Below are 14,342 nucleotides of genomic sequence, written 5' to 3'. Positions count from 1 at the left end.
GGAATATTATCTGCTTCATGCAGCCAACAGATAAGGTAGCTCTAACATCTTCATTTTCACCTTTAGCTTTTTCAAATGGTGTAATATTTCATGATGACATAACCATACAGTTGAAAGCTGTCACACAGTATCTGAATGCTCACAACGAATGACACTATCACAACATAAAAAATGAGGCAGTGTTTTCACAGTGCTACCATGTGTCACTGTCGTCATCTTGTGCAGCGATTAACTTGAAGGCCAGCCGTGGCCATGAGAAGGTGTGAGGGAAGAGGAGACCAGGGTAAAGAAAAATAATGAGAAATGAGAATGCTTAAAGAGATTAAACACGGACATAAATTGTTCTCTGTTCATATTTAACAACTACAGTTGAACCTGGAAATATCACTCCTACTGACTTCAAAGTACAACATGTAAATCTTTAAATTCAGTGGCACATTAGAATGACTTTGTATACAGCACGATACTGTAAGACCCAGAGGTTCCCACAACGTCTATTTTAATGTAATGTTTTAAATTGTTATGATAAACTCCAGCAGATAAACTACACAAAGAAAACACACTACAGTATGGGCATCTTACCAAAAGTGCAAATACTACTGCCATTTATAATAAAGTGCTCTACTTTTCTGGTGGCTGCTAACGACCTAACTTACTTCAAATGCAACTTTAAATTGTCTGCCTTATCACGATGCTATAAATCCAACCAGTACTTTATGCAGATTAAAACTAATGCACACAGAACGGCCAGTTCTTAGATGTACATCCTGGACAGTCGAAGGGCACACTGCGTAAAAGAGAGAGCTCATAATAGGTATATATTAAAGGTTTAAACATTTAACTTAGTCTCACAAGCATGTAGCATTCATTTATTCAAAGAGATGATCAAGCTGACATTTTTATATATTATGAATTCATAAATGCACACCACTTAGTTACACAGAGAGAAGGCAAACCAGCAAAACTGTCTCTAGCAATGTTCAAAAAGCTAAATAGATAAAAGTTAAACTTCAGTGGACTAGAATGACTGTTAAGTCTTAAGTCGGAGCGTCAAGCACCATTTTAAGAGTGAAATGTGTGTTTTCAGATAAAAGGTTTTTGTATTGACAGGGAGACATTTCCAACAGTGCCAGAGAAGCCAGTCAACAAGATGGTATGATGCAGCTCCCAGTGATAAAGAGGTGATCCAGGACCTGAGACAGCAGGTATTAAGAGCATAGCCTTGTCGGGCCTTCCAGGCAAAATCAAACTGTGGTGCCTGCAGTTTGGTCTTTGGCACGATTGTTATGACCACTGGCAGTGTATGACAAACTCATTTCTAAGGTAGAGAAGCTAGAAGAAATGTTTAGTATGTATGTTAGAAAGTGGCTGGAAGCTCCACGCTGCCTCAGGCACCTCTTAAACCCATCACTCACAGAATGGGGGTTGTTGATAATACTGACATTTATTCAGAGGGATAACTATTGGTATATTTTTCTTCTGGTTGCTATGATATTACTAGGACTGTGAGGAGAGAGTAGAAACCAACTTAGCATGATGTCTTATTCCTTCTTATGTTTTGTGGCGCCATGACATTGGACTGGCTGAACAGAGATAACGCTAGCAGCTGTTTTAGTTACTGCCAAGTAGGGGGCTGTCCTGTTGCCACTGAGTATATTTAACTGAACCAGTGGGTTCAACAGGGTGGCCTGCATTTTGCCCTTGTAATGGCATCTATGAAATCACTGGATGTTCATTTTAGGACAAGTCAGGGTTGAGAACTGGTGTTGCTTGTTATGGAACCCTAAAAAATTTATGACATCATAGACTGGTCCCTTTTGGGGCCAAATGATGGGTCAATCATAATTTACTGTAACAACGGACTTTGTCCAGAGTTGTTGTTTCACACATGTATCACATAACAGAAGATAGTCCATGTCAGATACGTTCTCACCTAAAATACTTTTGGTTTGGTTTATGCAAGGAGGTTGGGGATGGTGGTGCCTGGGTAGAGTGTGCAGAAGGCAGACCTGATGCAGTCATGTAGCCAGCTTGTCATTTGGTCATAAATAACTGAGTCCCCTGCCATTCCTTAAACTTGTCTGACAGTTATGGTGCTGGCTCTTAACAACAGAAGTTGCCAAGTCATGTCTTGTTTGTTGGCATCTTCATTGTAAATGCCTGTTCTTCTTCACCACCAGATAACTGTATTCTTCCAGTTTTGTGCCAGCCACATAATACAGTAGAACGTCATCAGCACGACACAATAGCTCCATGTGAATACTCCGGACTATACGCTGCTGTTTTCTCCTCTGGGTTCACTCTAGCTCACTTGGACATTATGCAGAATTTGTACTTGGGAGCTGGTATGGTCAAGTGTACTTAATGTCTGGGTCAACTGACTCGGATATTTGCGTTTTCACAAACAGCTCTTCTGGGTAATGTCTGGATAATTTCAGGGTTCCAGTACCTGTCTGAAAAGGGACTTTCTACTGTAAAGGAAAGAGACAAACACTTTGTGAAGAATAGTTCTGTTTCCATTTGACTTTTGTGAGGTTTTGTTGGAGGAGAACACCTGATGTTTGGATTAGGGTCTGGTTCAGTAAAGTTCTGGGTCTGGAAACTGTCAGAGTAATTGCTCAGAATTCAGAGTACGGTGGCTCTGAGGAATACTCATGTGAACGGACCAAAGATGTGCAGTTTAAGAAAACTATTTCACCAGTTTGACAACACAGGTTGCAGCATTTAGGGAAAAAAGCTACAGTGAAAAAATAACAAAATGCAGAAATTGTTGCTTGTGCTGTTTGCTTGCAGTGTTTCTGTATTTTTGTTTTTGTTTAGTTTTTTTTTTTTTTTTTTTTGCTTTTTTATTTTGTCTATTTACATATTTTTTTTTTTTTTTTTTTTTTTGCAGTGTGTTAAACTCCACCATACTATTGGAGACTGTTTAATCACTTAACAGATGTATTTAAAGAAGGCTTTGATGTTAATCTCTGTTTTTCTTTCAGCACTGTGCACTGAAGAGTGCGCACACGGACGGTGCGTCTCTCCAGATACCTGTCAGTGTGAGCCTGGCTGGGGAGGACTGGACTGCTCCAGCGGTGAGTATATGCTTCAGGTAGTCGCAAACTCGGATAAAGTTCATGCATTTGTCTGTGAGTTGGGTCCATCTAACACTTTTAGAAGAATTTTTACGATTAGTGGTGCATTGATGTGCTTGTTGCATTTAACTACAGTATGTAGTTGTTTAGAGAATTTTAATAATTTAACCCTTAAATGCATGAACTGCCCCAGGTTTTTAACAACCCAGCACCACTGTGTGGGTTGTTGCTGCTGTAATCGTGACTGGGTCCTGTGCTTTATACTTGAATTACACAAATTATTGCTGCCTTCCTCTCCTTATGAACAATGTTTAGGTCGTGGTTTGTTCAAATCAACCTTTCTGACATTGTCAATGCACAAACCTGTCTTTACATTCATTGCTAGCACCTATATTGTGGACAACCGTGTACAGTGTGAGCATAAGAGTCACATATTTGTCTGTGCAAGAAGGCTGATAAAAATGTCTAGTTTGAGTCAATACAGCTTACATTGTTAATAAAACTTAAGCAACGGATGGCTGCATTTTGAATTAGCTGAAGCTGTTAAATAGCTTTTACGGGAAGACCAGTAAAAAGAACATCAATGTGATCTATAGTCTGACAGTGACAAGAGTCAGGTTTTTCATCCAAATGTGGTACCAAATTTAGCACAATGTGCAGAGAATCTTCAAATGTAAATGCAAATTAATTATTGTGCAAATATTAGGAGCTAGGGCATCAACATAAACCATTGCACAGCTAATTAAAAAAAGGAAATATTATGGAAAATGTATGCTTGTTTCAAGAATAAATTTGAGGGATGTTACAGACCAATGTTTTTGTTTGCTACCAGCTCTTCAGTGGAAGCTTATGTGACTTGTTTCAGTGATATGCATATTATCATGAATTATAAATGTATAAGTTTGCTTCCTTTGTTCATTGTTGTTATCAATACAGCAACATTTCCACCTCAGCAACGTGTAAAAATGCAATATGTTATATTTTTCCAATATTTTCAGCATTTCAGCTCAGATTATTTTATATGGAACTTGCAAGTCTGCATAAACAGGTGCATGGTAACCCACTTAAAGACAAGTGTGTCCAAAAGGAGGAAATGAGACACTGACACAGTGATGGAAGGCTGAACTAGAGGTGCTGTAGCAGGACAGTTGTGTTTTAATTTGAGGCCAAAAAGTGAGTTTGAAAGCAAAAAATTTCAGCACCTGAAACAGAGACCGTCTTGGAGTCATGGTTACTGATCAGCAGCTCTATCAACCCCTCCACTCCTCTCTGAGACATTTAAGTCAGTTTTGTGGTATTGAACTGTAAGAATTTTAGTGATTGCACCTTTAAACTTGAAATGAAGCTATTGCATTTCAATATCATTCTCATTTCTGTTGTTTGGTTCCACTCCTCAGCTCCTCAGACTCTCGTACTGCCCTCTCTGGTGCTGTGGGAGTCCAGCTCAGTCTAAACCATAGGTGTGTGCGTGTGAACGATTTGGGGCACTATTGACACTTCATGAGTCACACAGCCCCTTCCGCCTCCTCATTGTTTACCTGTTTTTATTACTGCCCAGGGGCCAGGGGACAGAGGCCAAATCAAGACAGAGGTTAGGTAAATCTACTAGCCATTAGGCTATGGGGAAGGGAAGGATAAGGTATTGACTGCCCAGTAATGCCTGCCCCTGTTTAAGAAAAGGAGCAGAGGTAAACACAAGCTCAAGCTGGTATGTCAGGTTCACTCGGGAAGTTTGGCTGGCTTTAACTTCCTTTCTTCGATGTGCTGCAGTTTTCTGCCTGTATTTATTATCCTGCTAGTCTATTCATCATCCCCTCTTATTATGCTCTTATTTATTTTACTAATAAAGCAAAAACTGTCTGCATCAGCCTCATTTTACCCTGCAGAGAGTGCAGCTGTATGACAGGTGAATCTGAGTGGAAAATAAATTTAAAGACATCTTTTTCCAGTGTCCTACGTTAGATTAATACATCGCAGCATGAGGACTCTGCCTCCTCACATCCTCACAATAGAATTTGTCGTTTGCTCATTACCTGTAGAAGAATGTAATTTACTCCAAAGATGCTGCAGTGTGAGGCTGGATTGTGCCTCCTATGGGGATATTGAACCTACTCTTACTTGGACTGTGTTTTATTTTATGCACACTTTTAACCTGATTGGTCAGGGGAAGTGAATCCACTGGCCAGTGACACATGTGAGGGCCCACTTTCTTTTATTTTTTTATTGCTTTGCTGTCTAATACACTGCGGCTCAGGCTGTGATGGTTTTCAAATAACTGTAGTTTAATTGCAGTGGCATAAAGTAACAAAATTCAAAGGCCTAATATCATACCAACAGAAGAGTTGTATTACTAAGTCCTGATTGGTGGACAACACCTTCTCCTCTGATTCAAATACGTTCAGTGGAGGCTCATCTGGTTTTAATGAGAAAGAGTTTAGCAATTATTCGCAGAGCGGATAGAGATAAAATGATGTGATTTGTGGAGAGAGAGGTATCCAACCTTGACTTAAAAAAGGTGGATTCTTAAAAACAAACTGGTCAAATGCAAAGTATATTCAGTTGCCACTTTATTAGGTACAGTACAAGACTAATGCAGTCTAATTCCAACAGTCCTGCAATAAATCTTACCTTCATGAAGGAGAGCATGTCTGGCTTTTGTCCAGCCTGTTTATATTAATGAGGCTAAATAAGATATACATGTCTGTTGGTGATGCATTGCAATGTGACACAAGAAATACTACTTTTGCAGTAATCCACACATCCAAAGTGACTGTCCGTTGCTGTCAGGGGTGACAGGCAGTGTTGTAAGCATTCACAATGCAAAAAAATGTGTGTTTAAAATTGTGCCAGCATATGTTTTCAATCGCACCTCTCTTTTGATTTTTTCTCTTTGCTCTCATGTTTATTTTACCTGCTATCTGTCCAGGTTGCGTTCCGGTGCCCATACCCATATATTAATATAAATATATTTTACTTGTTGCACATAATACCTGACCTGGTGCAGCAAGAGTGTTAGTCAGTAACGTGCGGTCAGGGGAGGCAGGTGAGGCAGAGCCTCCCCTGTCAATCTTGAAAAGGAAAAAAAAAGTTAACCATAAAATATAATAAATGTTAATATTTGTCAGCTGGTGTGTGTTGTAGGCCCTTTTGCCATTCGAATCCGATGTCAAAGGATTTTTTTTCAATAAACTATGGCAGAATTTTTGTATATCCCGTTCAAATACATGGAGGAGATGCGCGATGAGGCAGCACTTTGCTGTGCCTCTCGGTGGATCGTGTAATCCTCACAAACTGTATGCGATGCCAATAGTGTGTCGCTGTCCCTCTATATATCGCAAATAAAATGCTTTCAAACACTCTGATTATATGCTCTGCCTTGCCATAATCTGGATAATGTATAAAATGTAGTTCTGTAACGTGTTTAGGCTCGCAGATTAACCATAAAACCCAGTAAAAAAGTTACTCGGTGAGGCAAACAGTCCCTGCCTCAAGGCAGAGGGCGCTAGTGAGCCCACAGATTCTTGCGCTACCTACAATCTTCTTCGTGCTTATTTATATTTCCTTTACAATCCGAAGATTACATTTCCAAGCTGAGAAAATTCGCAAATCTGGACTTTCAATCAAAACATTTTTGACAGTCTGGACATTTTTGTCCAGAAGGATCTTCTTTATTGAGAACATTTGTTTTAATATTGGATTCGAACGGTAAAAGGGTTTGTAATACATACCAGCTGACAAATGGATTTCGTGTACAAGTAAAGGTAAGACCATAAACTTTTATTATTTCTAGTTAGAAATAAGCTCAATTGGAATAAATTTTAACCTCAAATTAAATATGGGTCACGTTTGTGTGAAGAATGTTGATATGAGATATAAAATATAACACATTGTCTGTTAACAGACAATTTGTTAACGGTTCATTTGTATTTGTAAATCTGACTGTAAAAGAGTCAGTGCCTCACCAGCTGTCAACCTCACTGCACGTCACTGGTGTTAGTTTGGTTTAATATTGAAAAAGACAATATTTCAGGTGAAGCACAAGATAGGGGGTGGGGGTGGGAGGGTTCTTGAATGCAGCAAAAATAAGCAACATTTACATGTTATTGCCTTTTTACCTTGTAATGGCCAACTTTATAGCAAATTTCTGCTTATTTACACACTCAGTAGGCATATAGCAATATTCATATTTGGAGCTGTTTTTCTGGCAGATGTAAATCCTTTATTTATTCTCCTTTATTCTCTGCTTTTGGTATCCATAAATTCCTGATAAAGATATTTGGGTCTTTAACTGCAAAATGCTCCACCATATTTACTAGTTAGTGTAACTTCTGTGTAGGTAGCACGCGGTGGGTTAACGAGGTTTTTTGTTAAAGACAGCAGCCTGCTGCTGTTGGACATGATGTTGATTAGATCAGACTAAGACTATGAGCGACCTCTCACTCAGGGTTCTGTGTAAAGAAGTATTGAATCTATTTTTACGCAGTAGTGTGTGGCTTTCTTCCCTTTTGGAACCCACAGTACACACCAGCTGCTAGTAACAAGCGACTCAAACTTTAAGTGGGCTTGTATGAGAACAATGAAGGAAAGAAGGGGAGACCACAGGATGACCCTTGGCATCGTTTCCACTGCGCCTAACCAGATTAGCTGGTGAAGCAGTGGGTAAGCCTCAGTCTCCTTCTCTGTCCAAGCTCCAGGCTAGTTGAAACACTGCTGCTCTGCCAGGCAGTAAGAATAGCTCAGAGTGGGGTGAAGCAACCAGAGGAAGACATGGATGAGACAGCAAAGACAGAAGAGGACACATAGGAAGTGGTCTCAAAAGTAGAGAAAGAAGAAAAAGGACAAATTGTAATGAAAATTATCGTGTAAAGATGGTGATTATGATGAAAAAGATTATCAAGAGCAAGAAGGATAAGATGAAGGGAAAGAACATTGCAAAGAAGCAGTTTAATATGATAAAACTCTTAAAAGAATGAAGCAGAGAAGCAAGCTGCTACATAGGCAATTTAAGAAGTGAATAATTTTGATTAACAGTAATTACTTCTATGCCTTCACACTTTTATGAATTTCAGAGATAACAAAGTTGTGTTAGTTTAATTGTACTGGTATTTTAACAGAGAACAAATAATGCAAAAGAAATATCAAATACCAAACAGCTGAATTTCAGTGTTACCGATTACTCATTATGAGTGAACAGGATTTATAGTAGAAACATCTTTTCTATGTCCACAATTTCACGATTTACGTATATTACAAGAGATTACTCTGAAAAGTTGTTTCCGATCTGACAAAACAGGCATCCAGATATATGTACGGTGCCACAGATAAACTGCAGTGACAATATGAAAGCCATGTCTTTTTATAATATCTGTACATGGCAACTACAGTATAGTGGAGTTTAAGGTTAAGTAGGTTAAGGTCATGTTTATGGTATACTGTAAAGTGTATTTACACACAGTTGGCTCAAGCATACACTGACAGTACTTTATCTTATTATAACCATGATTAGAATGAGAAGACTTGGTCAAACTGAAGGCCTGATTAAAGCTGATTCCCAATAACTTCTAGTTGTCGCTCATAGTAAGGAACCCACATAGAATTATCACCCGCCTTTGGCATTTCTCTCAGCTCTACAGAGTGTTTTAGAGTCTTTCAGGTCATTGTTTTGGTTTTACAACCCAAAACATCATGGTTCATCATGGACTTGTGGATCTTGTGTTCAGAATTTGAAATTTTATATACCAAACAATGAATCAGTTATTCAAGAAAATAAGCAGTGGATTAATCAGTAATGAAATAGTAATTATTTATACCTTAGGGACTAAGATAGTGATGACCCAATGAGACATTTAACATTCAGCAACTGAAGATCCAGATATTACCCTCAGGAGTTGGTGGAGACCAAAACAGAACCAAAAGGAGAGTGAATACTGGACCTACATTTGCCAGGTTTCCAGAAACACAAGTATAATTGAAATCTAATTTTTCTCTCTGTCCTCTGGATCTATAAATAAGTGATAGTTTGCTAGCATCTTCCCCTTATCAACTTTACAATATGTGAGTGATGCTGTGATGCCCCCATGTGGCCCGGAAATACATTTAAATATGTTTTAAAGCTGCATTGCATTTGCCATCCTGAAGATATTCAGAATATTCAAATTAAAGTGATTCTAGATAAATATGAAAACATTTAGCTGTTGTGATCTGCTCTGACATAACAACAGCAGTCAGACTACAAACATTTACAGTCATCTTTGAAGCCTCCATGGTGTGAGTGATACAAAACAATGTTTCATTTGGGTGTCAGTTTTTTGGTTTCAAGCACCTTGGCTACTTGCTAATTCATAGTTTTAACTCAGCCTCACTCCCACTTTACTCATCAGGAGCAATTCATATTATACTAACAGCAGAGGTAGAGTATTCAGTTGTAAACAATCAAAACACATAAGAGACTGTAGAAGCAGAGACTGCAGCAAAAGTATATAAATACTGTAAATACATATGTAGGGTGGGAGCAGGTTTTATTTGAAGTATTTGCTTCTTATCTTGTTGTATTAGGCAAAGTGAAAACAGTGACATTTTAGCTCAGGCTGCACCCAGATAACAGGAGCAGATGCCTGAATGTTCCCTTTTTGATAGAGCTTTATTTGGTTTCATAGAGCTAACAGTGTCTTTTCAAACAGCTGCAGGAGATGACCTCTGAACGCAGGGATGTATGGGTAGCTGAGCCTACAGTTCTCTTTCCACCGAGGTTGGGAGGAGTTAGGCAAAGTGCACAAACCCCTGATGGCCACAGCCGTTACTCTGTGAACCCCACTCTCGAACTTCTGTTCACGTTTCACTTCTGTCCTTAAGTGATGAATCCAGCACAGGCCTCCATTTGTTGTCAAGGAAACGCATGGTGTCCTAGAACATTACATTAACATGCCTTTCACTGATGAGCTGCTAACAGCTTTAGAGTCGGCAAAGTACGCTGTATTTCTGTTGTTTGAGTCTCTTGTAATGGATGAACTTTGACAGTGAGACACAGACAAAAACTAAACTTCTACCTAATGTGTATGTTCAGTTCAGACAGATTGTAAGGCTGAGGATAAGGATAATCACTTTATTTGGCCAAGTATGTTATACACACACAAGGAGTTTGTTTCTTCTATAGCTGAAAATGTGTGCCTAGTTTGCTGTTATTGTTGTCAGACCTGGGGGAATGTTAATCCTGTGTGTGTCATGTCTTAACTAGCAAGCTTGTCATTTTAACTTCTGTGTTTTACTGTAGGGCAGCACGGTGGCACAGTGGTTAGCGCCGTTGCCTCACAAGGTTCCGTGTTCGGGCCCCACCTGGGACCTTTCTGTGTGGAGTTTGCATGTTCTCCCCGTGCTTGCGTGGGTTCTCTCCGGGTACTCCGGCTTCCTCCCACAGTCCAAAGACATGCAGCTTAGGTTGATTGGTGTCTCTAAATTGCCCATAGGAGTGCTTGTGTGTGGTTGTTCGTCTATGTGTTAGCCCTGCGATTGATTGGCGACCTGTCCAGGGTGTACCCAGCCGTCGCCCGATTGCTGGCCGGGATTGGCTCCGCCCCCGCCCCCCCTGTGACCCCGTTCAGGTACTAAGCGGTAGAAAATGAATGTTTTTCTGTATTTTAATTTACCTGTAATATTGGTAACGTGTCACGGTCAAGTTGGTCTGGTGTGCTTTGCTGAAAAGAGCATCACATCTGACTGTGGATGGCTTGAGCTCTTGCTAACTACTGTGTCCAGACATGCTATTTACTTATCATCAGTTGGGGGCAGCACACGTAAATGTACGTACATATATCATATATATTTGTGAACACACACAGGCAAGAAAGCTTGCAAATAAGTGGAACAGCAGGGGAGTGTAGATACACTCATACAATAATGTATTTGCCTCTCTTTGCGCTTTCACATGATTATATTTGCTAGTATCCATGTTAGGGAAAGCCTGTCGAGGTGTGCAAAAACATAATGCAGCATGTGTTCTCCCTCAATTATTGTTCTGTTTCTTTGCTCCTGTTTGTCTCTTGTGTGCCTCTGCTTATCTCCCAGTGCTGCTCCTCAGCTCAACTGTACAAAATCTGTACAGATCCATCATAGTGTAACTGCATCTCCGCTTCTGCTTTTGATATGTGTTTGAGTATGTGCACATTTCCTGACATTCAACAGCTCCATAAAAGACATTTTCTTCATCATGATATGTTTTTATAATTTACATTTTTGTCTTTTTTGTATTCTTCTCCAGTTAGTGGATGGCCAACATCATCAACACAGATTATACTCATTGCATATAGGTCTCCAAAGGTCAACGCCGCAGCATCCAGATACTAGATTAAAACTGTGTTATGCAAATTTTTTGTTAGACGATTGGAAAAAAAACAACAAATTTACCAATGAAGCAAGATTTTTCACAACTGCTGATTTTTATTTGAACCTCAGTAATTTCAAACATTCAGGACAGTTTGCACAGCACAAGCTGAACACACAGTAACTATTTTGGTCTACACAACACAGCCCCATTGAACTCAGACAAACCTATACATCACATGATCTGTGGTTTTTGGCCACAGATTTTCCCATCCCTGTGCAGTGTACTCATCAGAACAACATTCTTGCCTTTCTTTGGCGCATAGGACACCAGGGACGAGCCAGCCGTGTACACAAACTTGGAAGACTTCACAGGCCTGTCCTTTGTAATCAATAGTTGCGGTGGGAGCTCAGACTTGTTGTTGCGAATAGTTCCCACCATGGGCAGCTTCCTCTTCAGGAGCTCCTGTCCCAGCTTGTGCGAGGTAAAAAAAATTGTCGCACGTGATATTGTGTCCACTGAGCTTCTGAGTCAGGTCCAGGACAACTCTCATCCCTTGATTTATCTCTGGGGCTCCGCTGTCAGGTTTCCCTGTGTAGACTTGTAATTTCCAAGCATACGAGGTTGCGGCATAACAGGCAGCCCAGATCTTTATGCCATATTTTGCTGATTTCGATGGCACATACTGAACATACTGCAACCATAAGAATATTAATAATAACAAAACTGACTCAATAGAGAAAGTTTAACCTTTTTAGAAATTTTATTGAGATTTTAAAAGAGTAGTTGTAGTAATTACTTACCACAGGTAATTAATTAATTAGGTAACAGGTAAACAGGTAATTAATTTGGGTGTTACTAAATTACATGACACATAGGCAAACAACCACATTTACTCCCAGGGGCAATTTAGAGTCTCCAGTCAACCTAAGCTTCATGTCTTTGGTATGTGGGAGGAAACCGGAGCGCCCAGAGAAAACCCACGCAGGCACAGGGAGAACATGCAGACTCCACACAGAAAGGCCCTGGGTCGGCCCGGCCTGTGAAGTAACAGTGCTACCCACTGCGCCACTGTGCCGCCCTGATTGATTTTTTTTCTTTACTAAATTACATTACATGTGTGACGGCCCTGTCATGTGATTTAGTACAACATCTGGCCAAATTGATTAATTTTTTTTAGAAAGTTTTAACAGCAGCCTTTTGACTTGTCCGATGATTCCAATTTAAAAATATCTGATGTGAAAGGGGTTTGGGTTTATTTCTTCCACTTCTGTGGTTTTCTCAGTCCCAGAAAATGGCGGAATCTTTTCCAGCGTGACTTCTGTTTTGTCGTCTCCTACTAATAGTTATTTTCATTATCAATTAATTTGCCAATTATTTTTTCTGGAGACGCACACATCAATCAGCGCTTTTCAGCATGATAACTCATGATAACTGAAATAACCAATTTTGTGCCGATCAGATTTACGCACAACATCAAGTTACACACACTGTGGCACAGGCCAAAAGCCTACAATAACAATCTGACAAGCATCATCTTTCCTGTCAAAGTGGAGACCAGCCATTCTAGTTGTTCCTCGATTAAACAAATATGCTGTGGTTCCTGAAACATTCATCAGAGCTTCTTTCCAAGGACTGGACTGATATTACAGTATGTTGATGTCAGGAGCCTTGCAGTCACAGATCACTGAGGCCCATACCAACGCTGTTCCACTGTTTAATGCTAGTGGAAGCCAAAGTAGCAGTTATACAGAACAAAATGAAAATTTTAATTTTAATTGTACATCATGCTCCAAAATGCTCACATGTCACTGTGCACTCAAGTGTAACTGTACTCCATCTTGTAACTGAGGTGGAAAATTATTACCTGGCAGCAAAGATATGAGGTGACAATGGCTGCAGTGACACTAATAGACTGAGCAGGTTGATTTCACTGAGATGATGATTCACAAGGATGATTAACTTCTCAACAAGCCTCAGCAAGCTATTCTGTGTTTTTCTTTGTGTAAACAAGTCTCATTAAAAATGAAAAAAAAAAACAGCAATTAATTGAACCCACTAACAGGTATTTTGTGTGCTTATCCAGGACATTCTTTGTATCATAGAGCTCCTTAGTTGCACAAAACCTGTTAAAGACACATCTGCGAGCTGTTGCACTGGGAGACATGTTCCTTCATTACCATGAACACACCCTGTAGTTTATTTGGACTCATTCCCATATTTACAGTCCTGCTGCCACATATACTCTCTAGACCACCAAATTTGGATTAATTCACTGCTAGATAGAGTCAACAACAAATTCACTATTTCTTCATGTTTGAGTTTGATTACAGTGGCCAGTTATTTAACTTTTTGAGCCTTTTCATTATGTAACTATATATAATTTAAAGATATACATGTTCAGTAAAACTAAACTGGTTTGTTGTTGAGTGACACAAGCAAGGTATGGAAGATACAGTAGTTATCAATATTAAATCTTGCCATGGAAGCCCAATATTCATATTAACTGGTGTTCCTGCAGTGGGTATCAGGGTGTGGTATCATAAATCTACTGGGCCATCTACGTCGTCCTCTAACCTTGATCTATCTTTAAGCTACCTTTGACTCCTACTCTCACCTAATCAAAGAGCAGATACTCTACGGCTTGACCCATGTGAATGCCCCAGACCAATCACTTGTCCGGCTGTCACCCCATAATTACCCTCCACTAGATTTCCAGTGCCAACAGCTTCTAATGGATCTTCTACTGCAACTTTAAACAGTACTCAGCTCCATTTAAACTTTGAGTGCCAAAGTTCAGCACTGAAATGGGGAACTGTAGTTTAATTAGATAATAATCTTAACTTGATGTCTAATCACTAGCTTTTTCCTCAACTTTCACCTGGATCTCACAACTGTCATCGGCTGAAGAGCTGTCATGGACATGGTTCTGTTATTTATTTCAT

General features: G+C 39.6%; 1 protein-coding gene across 7 annotated transcripts in view; it reads left to right on the top strand.

Moving 5' to 3' along the window:
- LOC109951239 (multiple epidermal growth factor-like domains protein 11) overlaps window positions 1-14,342 on the top strand; it is a 163,069-nt gene that overhangs the window by 36,926 nt on the left and 111,801 nt on the right. For all 7 annotated transcript variants that reach the window (XM_020585608.1, XM_020585607.1, XM_020585611.1 and 4 more), the window contains exon 6: window positions 2,988-3,080. In XM_020585608.1, the coding sequence (XP_020441264.1) occupies window positions 2,988-3,080 (93 nt within the window). The remainder of the gene's footprint in view (window positions 1-2,987; window positions 3,081-14,342) is intronic.

This window comes from Monopterus albus, unplaced genomic scaffold (genome assembly GCF_001952655.1).
Source record: "Monopterus albus unplaced genomic scaffold, M_albus_1.0 scaffold372.1, whole genome shotgun sequence".
NCBI classification, from domain to species: domain Eukaryota; kingdom Metazoa; phylum Chordata; class Actinopteri; order Synbranchiformes; family Synbranchidae; genus Monopterus; species Monopterus albus.
The sequence above is the reverse complement of the archived record's forward strand: the minus strand, read 5'-3'. Positions and strand labels throughout refer to the sequence as shown.